General features: G+C 40.6%; 1 protein-coding gene across 5 annotated transcripts in view; it reads right to left on the reverse strand.

Moving 5' to 3' along the window:
- GNE (glucosamine (UDP-N-acetyl)-2-epimerase/N-acetylmannosamine kinase) overlaps positions 1,592-19,405 on the reverse strand; it is a 37,099-nt gene continuing 19,285 nt past the window's right edge. For all 5 annotated transcript variants that reach the window (XM_021379794.1, XM_021379795.1, XM_021379796.1 and 2 more), the window contains exons 4-12: positions 19,175-19,327; positions 18,547-18,759; positions 17,800-17,887; positions 13,398-13,608; positions 10,183-10,312; positions 7,047-7,268; positions 5,954-6,136; positions 5,181-5,297; positions 1,592-3,851 (exon numbers count right to left, since the gene is read on the reverse strand). In XM_021379794.1, coding sequence (XP_021235469.1) covers positions 3,616-3,851; positions 5,181-5,297; positions 5,954-6,136; positions 7,047-7,268; positions 10,183-10,312; positions 13,398-13,608; positions 17,800-17,887; positions 18,547-18,759; positions 19,175-19,327 — 1,553 coding nt within the window. In that variant the 3' untranslated portion in view covers positions 1,592-3,615. The remainder of the gene's footprint in view (positions 3,852-5,180; positions 5,298-5,953; positions 6,137-7,046; positions 7,269-10,182; positions 10,313-13,397; positions 13,609-17,799; positions 17,888-18,546; positions 18,760-19,174; positions 19,328-19,405) is intronic.

Below are 19,405 nucleotides of genomic sequence, written 5' to 3' on the forward strand. Positions count from 1 at the left end.
GAAAAAGGAGTAACCTTGGTCTGATTTTACACAAAACTGCAGTGCACCATGCAGTCAGTGTTTTGGGCATCATTCTGCTTCCACAGAGCAGAGTACGAAGCTTGTGACACGATGTTTTGTGTGAATTAGCTGATGAACCAATCCAGAAGTGCTACAGTCATGTATGCAAACTTAATCCATGGACTTGGGCTTTCTGTGTCTTCTTCAGAACCTCATGAGCATCTTTAGCTGTTTTTAAAACACATACCCACAGTGCAAAGCATCTGCTTTCAGAGTACGAAGCAAACATAGCTGGGTGCCAGACTAAAATACAGCTGTACTAAATGCATGACATTAGCAAGGGCATTTCAGCTGCCAAAGCAAGGGTTTTAGTGTGCCTTTGATGAGCAATTTTCCGAAGTTAGCTGGACTTCCCGTAGGGCTGTACAGTTCCAGCATTTTCCCCTCACTAATGCCTGTGAACTCTCCACTGCATTTGAGAGAGACACAGTGATCAGATTTCACTGAGGGAGGTGCCTGAATAGAAACTCTGTCACTGTGCAATATCTAATTTGTTTCTGCAATACAATGTTGACATTATTTCTGCTGGTTGTGCATCCCAATTTCTGACAATTTAAATGGAAGGATCACCAGAAGGCTGAGGCGTTTGTTGATTTTTAGTCTCTGGATAGCCGATCAAGGACAGAAGATACTGAGTAACTAAATTTGCCGTTCAGGAGACTAAAAAGAAATTCCAGACGTTGTGGTGCTGAGTAGCTATGCTGCTTGCGAAGCATCAGCAGAGATCAGCATGCAGGCGGCTCACAGAACCCAGCTGGCCTCCTCACTGCCCCAGGTTCTGGCTGTCTGGGTCTGTGTGTAGGCAGTGCTGGGGTGGAGCAGCTTTTCCTACCAGGTGGAGCAATGCAGTATATGGACTCACAGAAGTCTTGCTTTGATTACATTAATTACAAGGTACAGCACTAAGTCTGCATCAGTTTAAATTACTTTTCAGCCTCTTGGCACTATGAAATTTCAAGTACTAGTGGTGCATGCTAATGTAATACTGATGATAGAAATGCATGTCCCAAGGGGTCTCCTACCCATGTTCCTGAGTGCCAAATGCCATTCTGCTTGGAGGGCTCCCTGTGCTTGGCAACCTTGTTAAGGCTTCAGCAGAGTTGTGATACCATGTGTGCTTACAAGACTCATTGTAAAACCAGGCTTCCATCTCCTGCAACGGGTGGTTTTAGCAGATGGTGCCAGTACAGTAACCGGAGGGCACTGCAGTGTAAGTCTCACATTTCTTTACAGTCTGAAATGCTGGGAAAAAAATGTTCAGCTATTGCCCTTCTGCCCTCCCAGTAACGGATATAAAGGCTGATTTGGTCTCAGTAGGGCCCATGACTTTCAAGGAGTGGGGTGCCTTAAAGTGCATAGGGTCAACATCAATTAGCCAGACAGCATGGCACTGTAGATGTTCTCCCCTGGCACTGGATAGAACTGGGAGTCAGTGTCCATAAAACCTTTGGTTCACAAAAAAGCGTCTGAAGTGTGGCAGGATTCTGAACAGGGGAGGAAGAAATAATAAAAAGCAAACAAAACTCACAACTACACTTCTAAATATGAACATCTTTTTAATTTTATAAACTGACAAATGTCTCAGGAAAACCAAGGACTTTGGCACCACTTGCCCCTTTGCAGCAGGTTCTTGTCCAGCTGCCAGAAAAAAACAACTTCCAAAACATTTTAAGAACCATTTTCTTAAAAAGAATAGACTTAAGATTTATTTTATCAAATGTTTTGAAATGTTTAAATATCTTTCATATTTGTCACTGCCTGCCATCTCCCTTCAGCTGCTAAGGAAAAATTTTATCTGTAGTCTGAGATGTCTAAAGGGAAATAGCACTGGGAGGTCTGGAAAGCAAAACCTGGTCCCACGTTTAATCAGACATTCCTCGTGTTGGTGGGAGGATGGAAAGGTCAAACAATAGGTACTCTCTCTGTTAGAGCCTCAATACTGTTACCCCCACCCTGAGCAGCTGTCACTGTAGTGCAAAACAGACTTCTCCTTGACCTGCTTGTAGAGCTACTGCTCTGGTATTGAAGTTACTGGGATTCACCAAGTAAATCCAGACACTGAAGGATAAGGAACACATAAAGCCTGACACAACTTAGCAAAGGGTTAAGAGCCAGTATATTCTTGCTGGTTCTGAGAAAGACTATGGTACAGACAGTTTAGGTCATTAAAGGCCAGGATACAAGATTGTTTCTCTGACAGCTGTCTTCTTTGTGGGATAGCTGACCACTTAGATTCTCCTGTTTTTCAGTTTCTTCTTCTGTCAAGTAATTGTCAGTACTACAATATCTCGAAAGTGCGCTAAAAAGCAGATCAATAAAGACAGAACTACGTATCAAAAAGGTCCAGTTAAAGAAACCTGCCTTCCATAAACGTGCAAGAGGACTACACTGTGTGATCTTCAGCCTCTACCCAGGTCCCAGAAAAGCCCTCTCTCTCTCTGAATGTTTCCAGTAGAAACTTCCACAGTGTCACATAAACTACATTTTAAGGAGGCAAGCCTTTAACATTATTTGCTCCGAGGCCAGTTAGTACCTTGAATGTGAGGATGAGGCTCAGATTTGACTTTCCATCCTGTGAGCTGATGGTGAACGCAGGACACTGACATGTTACCCAGCCCCAGCACTGCTGAGGAGATGCACTATTTCACTCTGCAGTGAATGAGATTTCTCAAAAGGCAGTCTTTATGCTCAGATGTACCACATCACTGGCTGTCAGAAAACTGGCCACCAAAGAATAAAGTCCCCTCTCTGCTAATCTGGGAGACAAAGTGGTAGAGTAAGTCCCTTGAAAATACCCAACAAAATGAAATTCAACCTCAATAATAAAATTAAAATAATTTACTGCGGGCTGTAGCCAGAACACAAAGGTGCTCACTGCTACACTTGTCAGTTTGTTTGGACTGCACTGGCAGTCTGCAAGCTCACAAGACCACTGTCTTTTTCCTTCATATGCAAAGCTTCTAAAATGGGACTCTGCCCCATAAAGGCGATTAAATAAGTAACTGTAACCTCCAAGTCCTTCACAAACCACAACTTCTCAACAGACCTTCTTAGTTTGTGGAGGCACATTCCCTTGTTTCCACCTACAGAAACTAACATCTGCTGTTGGTGATTGTATCATATTTACTTTGTGAGTGGAAACCTGTAAATAGAAAAGCTGGTCACATTGTAGACTTCTCATTTCACAAAGGTGAAAAATGAGAAATGGATCCCCAAGTATTAGCTATAATTTGACACAATACACATATTCCCTACCATACATCAAGATGTGCTCATAAATAATTCAGCTACACGTAAAGCAACATCTGGGCTTCCCAACAGAGGTGATTAAAATCAACAGAATTGCACAATAGTTCCTATGAAGTTTGATGAAATTTAGAAAAAAAATACAAAAAGGTAATACCCCAATTAGGAAATGCTGAAGTAGTCACTAACTATTCAGAAAATCATTACTCTGATTCTGTAGCTGCTCTGGTCAAAGAAAGATTTTGGGCAAAGTATTCCCTCCACCCATAAGGTATTTGAACAGTTCATTTCCGTAATTCTTCCAAGCACCTAGTATATTCTACGGGTAGTATAATCTAGTACCAGGCTAGCAGCTCCAAGAAGAGCAGGGTCTGCTAGATTTGAGACCACCACATCCACAGTTTTAACAGACGACAAAGCCTGTCGATGTATCACATCTTTAACAGCATTAACATAGTGGCTGGCTAGGACTCCAGAGAGGATCACAAGAGAGGGGTTCATGGTGTGCAGAATGTTCACAACTCCAAGTCCTAATGCTGTACCAGCTGAAAAAAATAAAGTGAAAACAAATTACATGGAATACTCAAAGCAGTGCAAACACATTTTTTTTAAATAGATCTGCTAGCAGCAAATAACTCAGTATTCAGAAGAGTGTTTTCTTCCATATGGCAGCAAGTTTTGAGTTTATATTATCAGACCATATTAGTTTGACATTAATCTTTCCTTTAAAAGGAAAAAAAAAGTACAGTAGTGCATTATTCAATTATATGGATGTGAAAGACCAAGCTGCGTCTTACCACACTTGTACTCTAAAGGAAAATAGCAAGGCATTATTCTAACTTCTCAGTGCTACCAGGTATGTATGAAGAAAGGCTGTTGGCATCCTGGCTGTATCAGAAATGGTGTTGCCAGCAGGAGCAGGGAAGTGATCGCCCCCTGTACATAGCCCTGGTGAAACCACAATTCGAGTACTGAGTTCAGTTTTGGGCCCCTCACTGCAAGAAAGACATTGAGGCCCTGGGGCGTGTTCAGAGGAGGGCGACAAAGCTGGTGAGAGGTCTGGAGCACAGGCCTTACGAGGAGCAGCTGAGGGGGCTGGGATTGTTCAGTCTGGAGAAGAGGAGGCTCAGGAGTGACCTTATTGCTCTCCATAACTACCTGAAGGGAGGCTGTGGTGAAGTGGTGGTCAGCCTCTTCTCTCATGTAACTAGCAACAGGACTAGAGGGAATGGCCTCAAGTTGCACCAGGGAAGATTCAGGCTGGACATTAACAAATACTTCTCCGAGAGAGTGGTCAGGCGCTGAAACGAGCTGCCCTGGTTGGTGATGGAGTCACCTTCCCTGGAGGTGTACAAGAAATGCTTAGATGTGACACTGAGGGACATGGTTTGGTGGGAAATATTGGTGATAGGTGGATGGTTGGACTGGATGATCTTAGAGGTCTCTTCCAACCTTGGTGATTCTATGATTCTGTGTTTCAAGGTGGTAAAACAGTAAATTATCCCATGTAAAATAATAGGCAAATTGCCTTTGCTTGCTCAGACTAGACATTCACTTGCCTATAATAAAATATCTCCCCAAATTCTTCATTATGAAGATCTTGAGACCTCACTTCTTTTTTTCATTTAAGACCAAACTGATCTTTTCAGGAACTTTTGATCTTATTTATTAGAACAGAGGCTCTTCAATACACCTTCTGCTCACATTTCCTCCAACATTTGCATTTAACATTTCATTACAGGTAGTAACTATTCAGGTAGAGGTCCTCAAATCTACATTACAGTTGTGTTTGTAGTGTTACAGGGCATTAGCATTTCTGTATCTCCAAAAATCTAATCATGGGAGGGTTTTCCTGCCTTTGGCTATCTTCTTACCTGTTCTGAGAATGCTTTCTGCCTTTGTGTTTCCAAGTTTAGCTGCTTGAATGAGATGTGCAGCACTAACAACCTCCTCATTCTTCATTGACATTCCTTCCACTACAAGTAGATCCTCTGTTTGAAGGGGAGGAGAGAAAGCCAAGAAAAAAAAATGGTGATGTGTTAACTCAAGAAATGGAGTAAACAGGCAGTTAAGGTTTCTACATCTCTACTTACATTCTGAAGTCTGAAACCTGAGCTATCAGCCCTGCCCTGAATTTAGTGGTCATAGTTCAGGGAACTGTTTGTAGAAGGAGAGCATCGAATTCAAATGTAGTAATTCACTAGTTTGATCACCTGCAACAAACCTTCATAAAATCAAATATAAATGTTACCAACCTCAGTCAATAGACTGAGAAATTGCTGCTGAAGGATGATGCCTGTGAAACTCAGCTGCTCACAGAATGCATGTCAAGTTGCAAACCTGACCACATGCTTAAAAAGGAAAAACTGAACCCTACTACATGTTTATTGTAATTTTGAAGCCAGAGTTTCTAAATATGCCTTGCTTGCATACTGCCATAACTAGAAAAGAATTGTATGGTACTACGCAGGCTGTTGTAGCTCCTGCAGTGTCTATACACAAGACCTCCTAGCTAGTTGCCTGTATACCTGCTGTTGTCTCCTCCTGGTGGCAGGTCTGTTCTTTTTTTTAATGTCATCTTTATTTTTTTATTATACTGCAGTTTAGGAATCATGTAAATGTGTACAAAAATAAAATACACAGATACCGTCATGCAGTTTCTTAGCTTCTCTCTGTAATGCTATTCCAGAGGCATATGCTTCTATACATCCTTGGCTACCACACAGGCACTCTGGTCCATCTAAAGACACTACAATATGCCCAAGCTCAGCAGCACAGAAAGAACTGCCGTGGATCAATTCATGTTGATGAATGATTCCACCTCCAATTCCTGCAAAGACACAAAACCAGCTAATAGTAAAAAAGGCAAAATGCAGTTTTCAAAGCCCCCAGTTCTGTAGTACAGTGCAATTGGCTTATTCTAATACAGATTGGAAAAAATATGTGCATCCATGTCTTCTGTACTGAAGCCCATAAATGACTGTTATTTGATGAATTCCTCCATGCTCAGCATACATACTAAGCAAGCTTGTTGCTACCTCTTGTTCCTATGTAACAAAACCAGTATACACTGCTTGCCATTTCTTCCAAGCTTATTCTAAAATCTATGGATGATATTGGACTACTATGACAGATCTTTTAAACTTGTGGATCATGCTCTTTTTCTCAAAGCTGGCCTTAGAAGTGGCCTTGAATTTTTTTATTTTCAGAGATTTTCATTTCAGAGGTTTTAATATTGCACTTCAACAGCTGTTTAGAATGACTCTAGTCATTCAGAATACTCTAAATGCTGTGGTAAATGGTCTAAAGAACTATATGCTTAAAAAAAAGTCTACACTTGCATTTGAGATATCATCCACCTTACTCAATTCTTATCTAGCTATTCTACATATATACCCTGATCTTGTATTTTTGCAGACAGAAGAGAATTAAGATATAAAGCCGAATAAACTAAAATTATTCCAGCTGAAGTTGATCAGATTTTGCTTATGTTGAGAAAATGTCTTGCCAGCATCAGCAGAACTTCATTAATCAAGAAAGACATACCATGCAAAAGGTTTCATTTGCCAGAATAAAAGTGCAAATAGATATAGTGGCACAAGGATTTGTGGTTTAAGAAGTTAATATATCAGTGTTTTACAGGTGTTCATCAGGTGCTTATGCTTTTAAAACCAGATGAGCCTCTAAGCGACAGTTCTGGTGTTTTGACTTCAGTTTTCACCAAACCGTAACATACTCACCTGTACCAGTGATGAGTGTTACAAAATTTTCTATTCCTTTTCCATGACCAAATTTCCTTTCTGCCAGAGCAGCACAGTTTCCATCATTGTCCACCCAGACTGGCAAGTGTAGAGCATCAGATACTGGGGTTCTGAGATCTACAGAGCTCCACTCCTGAATGAGTTTTGTGGAGTGAAGTACAATTCCTTCTCGAGGGTTTACCCGTCCACCTGTGGAAATACCTAAGTCCCAGAAGTACAAGAGAGAAAAAGCAGATCTAAGTATATGTAAAACCATAAGTAAAAATTAGTTTTTCTCTGTGTATTGAGAAGTATTATTTCTCCTACAGGTATTGAAGCAGAGCAGTAAAATAAAAAATTCTATGTATTACTGGCAGTGCTACTGCTGACATGTAAAAAGAATTCATAGAACTTGATTGCTGTAATCACAACACACTCAATATCTTAGGACTAACTAGATGGGGAATGGTTCACGTTAGTCAACAGAGAGTTAGTCTTCCCACTTCAAGCAAGACTGCAGCAAATCTTAATATCTGCATTTCTTTTTAGTAACGTATGAAAGACAATACCATAGCAAACTGTGCAAAATAAATTGTCAGAACTCTAGAACAGTTCAGTCTACTGAATGGAATCATGGCTGATAATTGTTCCCATTAACCAGTTTTCTCTAGCTGGAGAGGCTTCCAAAGCTGATGGACTCTTCCAGGACCTCTGAAGAATAGGCCACTCTATTATAGAGATATTTAGTTCTAGACACCACAGTTTGGAAATTTTAGCCATCATTCTTATGCAGAGATTATATAATTTTGTAGTTTACCTAAAGATACTCAGAAAATCCTTACCAAAAAAAAAAAAAAGTTATTCATTGCTAACTCAGCAAGAGCTTATTATAACATGCCTTTACTTTTACCATTACTTATGATGACTAATCAGTACTACTGATATTGGCTCTATAGGATTAAGCCTAGTCCTTCTTCTAAGTTTTTGCAAGATAGAACAGGACACTCAAGTTTATGATTATTAGTCTTAAAGAAATAACTATAATCTAGCAAATTGATTATTCCCATAGAAATTACATGTCTTTCTCTAAAGAGCAATCTTAATTTCAAATAGCATTCTGATTCAAACTATGAGACTGAATGAGGCAAGTATCAGTTCACAAAAATAAAATAACTAGGTAAGAAATGTATCTTATTCTGTAGCAAAGCTTTTCCCCTCCTTCACAAGCAACAGAACAGTAGCAGTCAGTCATTAAAGGAAGCGGGCTGACAAATAAATAGGAATGTAACTCTGGAATAATTAAACAAACAAAAGGAAAGTTTTTCCCTCATATAAGAACTCTGTATATTGGTTCCTGTAACACCATTATCCTAATTCACCTATGTGATGATAAAAAGTTCTTAGCTATTTGGAATACTGATTAATACAGAGTTTGTGACTACTTCTACAAGAAGTGTGAGGCTTTCAAGACTCAGCGTTTGGGCACAGCAAACTAGTCAGGGTGATTAAGTCACGTGTATTACACAACAGGTAGTCTGAAAGATTTGAAGTGCAGCAATCTTATTGATTCTGTGTACTTAACACTGTTTTTAAAAAAACAATTAACTTTCACAGTTCAAAATAACTTTGATATGCTTGATTGAAGGGATGTTGTCTGGCTTGAGGAGAGGGTCTGTTTAATTTCATGAAGATCAACAAGGCCAAGTGCAAAGTCCTGCATCTTAGCTGGGGTAATCCCCAAGGACAGTACAGACTGGGGAATGAACAGATCAAAAGCAGCCCTGCAGAGAAGGCCTGAGGGGTGCTGATGGATGGAAAACTGGATATGAGCCAAAAATACATGCTTGGCAGCCCAGAAAGGCAACTGTATCCTGGCCTGCATTAAAAAAAAAAAGTGTGGCCAGCACAGTGACAGAGATGACTGTCCCCCTCTACTTTGCTCTCATGAGACCTCACATAGAGTCACGTGTTCAGTTCTCAGTCCCCAGTACAAGAAAAACATGGACCTGTTATTGTGGGTCCAGGGGAGGGCCACAAAAATGATCAGAGAGGGCTGAAGAACCTTGCCCATGAAGACAAGCTGAGAGAGTTGTGGCTGGAGAAAAGAAACGTTTGGGGAAGAGAAAACATTTGCAGAAAACACTTGGAGAAGAGAAGGCTCTTTCAATATACATAGGAAGCTTATAACAAAGACTGAAAGACTTTCTACCAGGTCTGGTATTGACAGGAAAAAGGACAATGGTGTTAAACTGAACAAAGGTAGATTTAAATTGAATATAAGGAAGAAAATTTCCATGATGAGGGCGGTGAGACACTGGAACAGGTTGCCAAAAGAAGCTGTGCATGCCCCATCCCTGGGAATGTTCAAGGCCAGGTTGGTTAGGGGACTTTGGGCAACCTGAACTTGTGTAAAGTATCCCTGCCTATAGCAGGGGCATTGGAACTGGATGGTCTTTAAGGGTCGCTTACAAATTAAACCATTCTATGATTCTACTACAGTGTAAGCAAAATGGAAATGAATGAAAAGGTTGCCTTTGTCTCTGTTAGTTGCAAATCTGTTCTTAAATTCTAGCCTTCTTATTCTGTCCTAATGCAACTGAGAATTCTGCACAGCTGATTCTGGCCATAAAGAAAGGTTTACAGGCAACAGAGGAAACTGACCTCAGCTGAAGTTGTTTCAAGAGCTGTTTCAATACAAAGATTCTGCAGGGAATTTCAAAATCCACTTCAATATACCACAGACTTCAGATATGTTTAATTTAGAGAACCTTTGAAATGTGCCATTCAAATTCACAAGTATAGAGACCATATAGTATAGTGCAAGCAGCAATTCTTTTCAGCAACATGGGATTCTCTACCGTAAGCTTAATCGTGCCAGAGGTTAGGACTTGGGCACTGTTAAAACTCAGCAGATCACCATTCTGGCTGTTACAGACTAGGGCAACTTCAGTATTTATAGTCAGCTTCCCATTTTCATAAAAAGTTAATTTTTTCACGTGTAGTAGGAATGTAGTGTAAGAGTTTGAAATACACAGGATCAGTTTTAAAGATGCACTTTAAATTAGTCAGTACTGATTTCATTGCACGTTCAAACTCTCAGATGAAAAGACAAAAAAGTTAGTATTCATTAACTTACCTACTCCCAAAATTCTGCAGTTCAGATTTACTGCCTCCGATGCAGCTTCTACACACATCTTTAGAATTAAATCTAGTCTGTCTTCGTAAGTTTTAGGGTTGAGCTGGGTATACTTCTTAACTATTTCACCCTAGAAAATAAAAACCATAAATGTTCTCCACAGGAATTTACTTTGTGATGAAATTTCTCTTTAATTTCAACACAGGTCAACTTAAACATTGTGAGGTTTTTTTGTTTTGGTTTGTTTTTTTTTTTAAATACAATATACATCTTAGATCTTGGTCCTACAGAACAGATTGTCCTCAGATTCCTGAGGACTCTGGGAGACAAGCTTGCAAGAGGTAGGCTTTACATTCTGCTTCTCAGGTCTTACATTCTGCTTCAACTTCCCCTAGCTGAAATAAAATACAGATGGAACATACAAATTGCATAAGGAAATATTCCAGGGACTGCTGGAACTGTTGTAAGGAGTAAACTGTGATACAGCAGTACAGTTCAGCTCAACACGTGTTTAAAAAAAAAAAATTAATTGCTAACAAGAAGACAGAATCCACAGCACTTAAGAAGGAGATGTTTCTAGTCTGACCATGTGGAAATCTGAATGGTGTTGCAGACATTGCTATTTTACGCAATAGCTAGCATTTTGTTGCTATACGAGCCAGAGAGAAGCGCTTGAAATTCTAATGTACAACTTACTATCCTTTCAGAAATAACCTTTCTTCTAAGCAGTTATGACTCTGAGTCACTGGAAATATTTCTGGAGTACCATCTACTGTGACATCTGATGTATGTGGGAGGGAGGATGCAGGAAGATGGGATTATTTTTAAAGCCTACAAGTCATGCAGTGGTAGTAAAAGAATTAATTATGCACATCTGAATCTGTGGTACAAAGGAACTAACCTTAATGAATATTGCAGGACAAGGCTATGAACATGCAGAAGATGCTATTTTATTTAGCAACACTGTTCTTTCTATTATATAATGAGTACTCTGCAAAATATACCTAAGTGAACAGCAGTGTATTTGCACAACTAAGGACAAAGGAATAACAAGTCAGTCAGTCTATATGCAACACATCTCAAACATTCTTGCCAAAATAATGAAGAAAATGCCAGAACCGTGATCCTTTTGAGCATGAGATCTCACAACAGTGTTTTTCGTTGCTGTTATTTTAAATGATGTTTAGTTTCCTCTTCTGGTTTGGAGGGGAAGGAGAAATAGAGGAAGATATTTTGTAAGACAAGGCTGCAGCAACCCTCAGAAGACTGCAGCTTTCAAAAGGAGCACTTCCTGAGTTCTTGAAAACTATTATTTTCTTCATAAAAGCTTCATCTCTGCCACTTGTGAAACACTTAAAACCATTGTGTAAATTTTATTATGAAGCTTTGATCGTTCTGCTCTAATTTGCTAACATTTTAACTTTCATAAATGCCACCTCAAACTACGCACTGCAAAATAGACAGCATTTTTTCCAATTCAGTTACTTTCATGCTTGTGTTGGCAGAAACCGTGGCATTAGTTTGACTGCTAAAAAAACCTATATTTGAAAAAGTTTTCTTTCAGACTTCAACTGCCAGGCATGTACTTTCAATTTAATACAAACATTCTGGACCATAACAGGTCAATTAACACAGCCCTTCCCATTTCTGCAGGGAGGACATGCTGTCCTTCTTGCTAACTATGTCTAACTGATCTAGTTATCTGGAAGTACACAGTGCAACAGTAGGAATAATTCTCCAGTACTACAGAGAATAAAAGCCAAAAACTTCATCACAAACTTTAATCAAATTCTTGCAGTGCTTCAGAATTCAGAATTTTATTTTTTTTCCAAAGCAGGAAAACAGATGTTTCAGTGAGTTAAAACTCTTCAGTCTTAACTGTCATTTCAAGTATTTTTACACCATACCTAAATAATATTTATATCATTATTGCTTCTACTTTGAAGCTCACAAGTTCATACAGATATTCCGTAACTCTGAAATTCTAAATCTGGAAAATCAGCTGATGGTGGGTGTGTTTACTTGTTTCACTACACAACACCTTTGCAAATGATCTGACATCAGACTGATACTGATGCCATTTAGGTAGCCTCACTTGCTGTTTTTTAGGACTTCAGTTTTCATTACTTTTCACCAACTATGTATCTTCACCTTGCTAAGTTAGTTGGCAAGCACTCATGATACGTTCTCTGTAAGAAGCAAAACTATGCATGTAATGCATCCTTATCAGTGCTATCGCGCAGGCAAAGAAAAGCTTCCTACTGTGCCATGTTACCAGACAAATGAGTAGGTGAAGTTCTAAGCATAGCTACCATTAACTTTCTACACTAAGAGCTGTAATTTCAAGCCTATTTCAGAAGTAGTTTCTGTATTTCTGTGATGAAGACATCACAGTGTCCCAAACTATCTATTCCAGCTTTTGAATTTACAGCTAAGTTGGATAGTAAAAGAACTATTAGAATAATTTTCCACTTTGTAGTTTTAATCCATTGCAACTCCTTCATACACATGTTGAACTGATTTTTCTGCTTGCAGAAGAGGCTTCTGCATATCTGAAGGATTTTTTTATTTTTTTTTTTAAACAGTCAGTTTTCTCTGGACTAAGCAATTCTAGTGTCTTCAACTACTCGGTGTTTTCCAGGTCTGTAATCAGTCTTATTTTTTGACTGATTCTCTACAAGTGGTCTACATCTCTGTGGTGCGATGTCTTACACTAAATGCTTTTCCATGTAAGGCTTGGTACCGTTTTACTGATCATGCTTCTGAGGAGGAAGATACTAAGACTTCTGATTACTACTTTTTCTTCTCCAGGTAGAAGAGATGCAAAACTCTGAATCTTGTGACCACACACCACCTCCTCTGAGTAAATTGCTTTTATAAATGCTGGTTGTTATTCAAAATGGTTGTCTGCATCCATTACATAGCTGTGTAAGTCAACAGGAAAAGAACGAGACTGGGTATGGAACCTTTCCCTTTTTGTTTACAAACAAAAAGCTGCATGGTGAACTCAGGCAGCTTTTACAGGGAACCAACAGATCAGAAACTTGTCCTGTACTTCTTTAGATCATATGACTTTGCACAGAAGGTATGTTACTAGGACCATTCTGTTCCTATCCAGAAATCTTTTGCATCCTAAGCATATCTCCGTTCTAGGAAAAGAACCGTAGAGCACAAAAAAGTTTGCAGAATAGCTAGAAGGACATCTTCATATTTACCTTCATACTGACAATTGCTACTCGGAGATTTGTTCCGCCTAGGTCCACAGCCAAAGCACTCTGAGTCTCTAGAATATGGTCTATATCTTGAGAAATATTATCTTTGACAGGAGGAAAACAGAATTTCTTTTGCAATGGCTCTTTGAGGTCAATAGATTTAAGGAACTTCAAAATCCTTGGAACAGCATTACCATCACCATATATTTTTGAGCTATAATATGAAAAAAAGAAATCAATTTAAATGGAAGTAACACTGCAGTCTCTAAAGCTTATTAAATGACAGAAGGCTGTAATACTGTACCATTACAAAACTATGATATCACTATTATGACAATGCTACACTTTGGACTAATCAAGTATACTGTGGTATATGGTAGATAGAGTACAGTACCTTGAAGTTCACAACAACAGACTGTGCAAGCCTGACAGTAGCTTTGTTTAAGACTATGGAACATGAGGTGTAAAAAACTGGGAAGTCTTTTGACAAAAAAATGACACAAATAAGAGTTCAATTAAAGGTCCCACATCATAACAATCTAAAATTAAAGAAATTAAGTTTCTCAACATGTTACACACACAGACAAAATATACTTATCACAAATATGACAAGTAGTAATAGTAATAAATGGTAGTAATAGTAATGAACTGTATGCTCACAGAATCGTAGGGGTTGGAAGGAACCTCAGGGGATTATCTAGTCCAACCCCCTGCTAAAACAGGTTCCCTACAGTAGGTCCCACAGGGAAGTGTACAGATGGGTTTTGAATATCTCCAGAGAAGGAGACTCCACAACTTCTCTGAGCAGCCTGTTCCAGTGCTATGTCACCCTCACAGTAAAGAAGTTCTTCCTGGTGTTTGTATGGAACTTCCTGTGTTGCAGTTTTTGTCCACTGCCCCTTGTCCTGTCGCTGGGCACTACTGAAAAGAGCCTGGCCCCACCCATTTGACTCCCACACTTTAGATATTTATAAACAATGCTGAGATCCCCTCTCAGTCTTCTTTTCTTCAGGCCGAAGAATCCCAGATCTCTCAGTCTTTCCTTATATGGGAGATGCTCCAGCCTCTAGTCATCTTTGTGGCCTCCGCTGGACTCTCTCCGTAAGTTCTGTCTTTTTTAACTGAGGAGCCCAGAACTGGACACAGTACTCCAGATATGACCTCACCAGGGCAGAGCAGAAGAGGATGACGACCTCCCTTGACCTGCTGGCCATGCTCTCTGTAATGCACCCTGGAATACACTGTTCTTTTTGGCCACAAAGGCACACTGCTGGCTCAACCTGTTGTCCACCAAGGCCACTAAGTCCTCCTCAGAGCTCCTTTCCAGCAGGTCAGCTCCTAACCTGTACCGATGCATGCAGTTATTTCTCCCCATGTGCAAGACCCTACACTTGCTCTTGTTGAATTTGATCAGGTTCCTCTCTGCCCAACACACCTGTTTTTCCAGGTCTTGTTGAATAGTAGCACAGCCATCTGGTGGTGAGTCAGCCACTTCTCTCAGCTTCATATCATCAACAAACTTGCTGAGGGTGAACTCTGTCCCTTCATCCAGGTCACTGATGATGTTCAGCAAGACTGGGCCCAGTACCAACCCCTGGGGAACACTAGTTACAGGCCTCCAACCAGACTCTGTGCCACTCATCACAGCTATCTGAGCTCTTTCAGTCAGCCAGTTCTCAATCCAACTCACTGTCCACTCGTCTATCCTACATTTGCTAAGCTTCATTACAAGGATGTTGTAGGAGAAAATGTCTAAAGCCTTGCTGAAGTCAAGGTACACAGCATCCACTGCTTCCCCCTCATCTACCCAGATGGTCATGACATCACAGAAGGCTACCACACCGATCAAGCATGATTTGCCCTCAGTGAATCCATGCTGACTATGCCCAATAACCTCCCTTTCTTCCAATTGCTTGGAGATGGTATCCAGAATAAACTGCTCCACCACCTTCCCAGGGACAGATGTGAGGCTGACTGGCCCATAGTTTTCTGGGTCCTCTTCCTTGCCCTTCTGAAGATGTGAGTGGCATTGGCTTTCTTCCAGTCCTCTGGCACCTTCCCATTTTCCAAGACCTTTCAAAGATGATAGAGGGTGGTGTAGCAGTCACTTCTGCCAGCTCCCTGAGCACTTGCTGGTGCATCCCATCAGGGCTTGTGGATTTGTGTGCGTCAAGTTTGCCTAGACAATCTCTGACCAGATTCTCAATAACCAAAGGGAAGTCTTCCATTCCCCAGACTTTCTCTCTTATCTCCAGTGTCCAGGATTCCCGAGCGGCAGTCTTAGCAGTTAAGACTGAAGCAAAGAAGGCATTCTGTAACTTCACCTTCTCAGTGTCCCCTGTTACCAGGGCACCCACTTCTGTCAACAGTGACCCACATTTTCCCTAGTCTTCCTTTTGCTATTTAAATACTTAAAATAAGTCCTTCTTGTAGTCCTTGACCTCCTTTGCCAGATTTAGTTTCAAGTGGGCCTTAGCCTTCCTTATTGCATCCCTGCATTTCCTATGTTCTTATATTCCTCCCTCATAGCCAGACCCGTTTTCCACACTGCAGACTTTCTTCTTCCATTTGAGTTTTTCCATGAGCTCCTTGTTCATTCACATAGGTCTCCTGCCACCTTTGCAGAATTTCTTACTCTTAGGGATGCACTGATCTTGAGCTTGGAAGAAGTGGTGCTGGAATGTTAACCAACTCTCTCGGGCCTCCTTACCTTCCAATGCTCTAATCAATGGGATACCTCCAAGTAGGTCCTGAAAGTGGTGAAAGCTGGCTCTCCTGAACTCCAGGGTGGCAATCCTATTTAGTGCCTTGCTTCTTCCACACAAGGTCCTGAATTCACTATCTCACGATTACTGAAGCCCAGGCTGCTCCCAACCTTCACATAACCAACTAGCTCTTTCTTGTTAGTAAGAAGAAGGTTAAGCAGCACATCTCTCCTCATTGGCCCCTCCACCATCTGCCACAAAGAGTTATCTTCATCTCATTGCAGAAACCTCCTGGACTGCGTATGCCTGGCAGTATTGCTTTTCCAGCAACTATCAGGGTGCTTGAAGACCCCCATTAGAATCAGCACCTGTGATTGTGAGACTACTTTCAGCTGTTATCAGAAGGCCTCTTCAACCTCCTCCTCTCCTGATCAGGCAGCCTGTAGTAAACATCCACAATGGCATCACCCATATTAGCCTATGCCTTAATTCTCACCCACAAGCTCTCCACTCATTCATAATTCATCCCTAGGTGGAGCTTGATACATTTCAGTTTTTCTCTCACATAAAGAGCAACTCCACCACCTCACCTTGCTGGCCTGTCTTTCCTAAAAAGGACATATCCATCCATGACAGCATGCCAGTCATGTAAGCACTCCTACCATGTCTCTGTGATGGCAATGAAATTATGGCTCTGCAACTGCACATAGATCTCTGCCTCCTCCTGTTTATTCCCCGTGCTGCATGCGTTGGTATACAGACACTTTAGGGAAGAAAAGGGATCAGAGGGTACAGATATCCCTAGAGGGAAGCAAGAGGATCCCCTGTAGCTATACACACCCTTGAGGTGGCTGGCTTTCTGGCTCCTGTCATGAGACAAAGCTAAAAAACATCTGCCTCTGTTCTGGTTGGCCTGGTTCATTCCCCAGCTGATTGCAGTGGGGCTTTATAGTCTTGTTTGATTCTGTGCATGTTCTGCTTTACTGCATCATCCATGCCCATGTGAAAGAGCAACAGGGGATAGTAGTCTGTGTTCTTGACAGTCTGTGGCACTCTCTCATCAATGTCCCGGATTTTGGCTCCTGGGCAGACCTCTTGAGACTCCCATTCACCTCAGTTTGCTACAGGTAAGTCTCATTTTTAAATATCACTATACACAACCATATCAGACATTTAGTACTCCAGTGTTTGGTTTCATTACATTATACTGAGATCTTTAACAAATTCACTCTTGAGTATTGTCTTTAATTAAACATATGCAATATCCTGAAGTTTTTAAGAGCTCAGTTGTTTTAGAACTGAGGGTCGGTACTGTAAGTATGAAGAGCAATGAATACATCCAGCAGCCTCTCAGAGTTTGCACTCATGGCCCTCCACGTATCATGCCTGAAGCCAATCCAGCTACAAAGTAGTGTGTACTTCAAGCAGGTGTCAAAGGTAGATAGGCAGGATGTTTTTCTCCATGCTCTGTGTTCTACTATGGAACAAACTCTCTTTCTTCTTCTTCTAGTCTAAACTAATATATGAATTTTCTCCTCTTTGCTTTCTGTTGGATGTTAAACTTCCAGTTATACCAAAACATCTTTAGTAACCTCAGATTAGCACACTAAGAAGTTTGTGATCAAATACGACAAACCACCTCTAATCTAAATGCTTTTTCTCTACTGCTTCAACACCCTCCCACAGTGAAATGTACTTACCATGGATACTGCTTACCAAACTGGAGCTGTAGCGCATGCAGAATTTTATCCTGTGTGTCAGCGTCACGAACATGAAGAACATTTTCACCTAGGTGGTAAAAGTTAACAGAATAGGACAAGTCACCTACTTCAGTGATGCTAGAGGATAAGAACTGCTTTAGAAATGAATTAGGACATAATTATTTTCATTTCCTCTGAGCAGGAGACTCCACCCAAATCAACATTACTCTTCACCTTTTCTGTGTCTGCCCTTGCTCCAAATAAAGCCATGGTGGCTCCTATAGTACATTATCATGCCTTACAGAACACATAGGGTAGAGTACTACTTTTCAACAGAATTCTGTAATTACAACGAAAACCATGGGCAAATGGTTATTTAAGTCATACATGCACGACGGAAATACCACAATACAGGTAATTCCTAATATGGTGATAAGTTTTTAAACCGAAAGTTGTATACATGTGAACATGGAAGTAGCTATAAAGGAAAACAATTAGTTGCCTCTTCCGCTAAATGGAATGCACTGCAAATGGAGATACACATTTAACTTGTCTACAGATTAATGCCTCATTATCTCATCACTAACACAATACAGAAATAGAGGAATATCCAGCACACCTTTAACAGGTCAAAAATTATGTTGTACTGGCACTGCAGGACAGTCACTGTAAAGCATTTGTTTTCCTTTACTACGTGAAACAAAAAACCTTCAGAACTACAAAGAAAGTAGTTATGCAAATATTTACCTGTTTCTCTTCCTGTCTGACGTGTCCCCAAGTTGATGACAGGTGTGCCAAATGCTCCCACTTCTCTGACACCACAACTGCTGTTACCAATCATACAACCAGCATGGGCAACTAGCTGAATGAACTGGTCAAATGGGACATGCTTCACTGCCCGAAAATTGGGATGATGTTCAATGCCCTTCTTCCTCATCACCCGAACCATCTCTTTGCTTCCTGCAGCAAAACAAAAGACATGAATAAATGAATCAAGTTCACTGAAAGTCTCAACACACAAAGCAGCTGATAGTACTGAATTGTCACCTCTGAGCTGTTTTTGTTCCCTTTCAGGCACATAAGTTTAATCCCCGAAGTCATTTCAAAAAATCTAACAATTTTTCAGCTAGTGCAGGAGACGTTACATGTTGCTTCCACATGTAATACAGTTTCCCTTCATCTGCCTTCCCACACTGAAAAGCTGAAATGTCCTCCAGCAATTTGGACACAGAGTTGCTGTGGATGCCAGTCTGATGATGAGGTCATCCAGCTATTTCCATCCAACTGGAGATTCTGGGAAAAAGCACTCTGTGTGAACCAATGCATGCTTTACAACCAGTTATCTGTCGTTCTGTCACACAGGCATTTTACTCACCTGCATCTACATTGGGGAATAGAACAAGCGTTCTCTTGTTAAATGAAATGAGTGCATCTAGTGTCAGTTCGAACATCTTTATGGAATGTTTAATATCCGTGGTTACAGGATGTTGCAGAGCAACTATATAATCTTTGGGTTTAACATCTTCACCTGTTCAAATGGAAAACAGAAGTGTTTGTTGTTTTTCACTGGCAGAGAATAGTAAGAGGAGAGAGTGATGTGACAGCC

Source organism: Numida meleagris, chromosome Z, assembly GCF_002078875.1.
Source record: "Numida meleagris isolate 19003 breed g44 Domestic line chromosome Z, NumMel1.0, whole genome shotgun sequence".
Classification (NCBI taxonomy): domain Eukaryota; kingdom Metazoa; phylum Chordata; class Aves; order Galliformes; family Numididae; genus Numida; species Numida meleagris.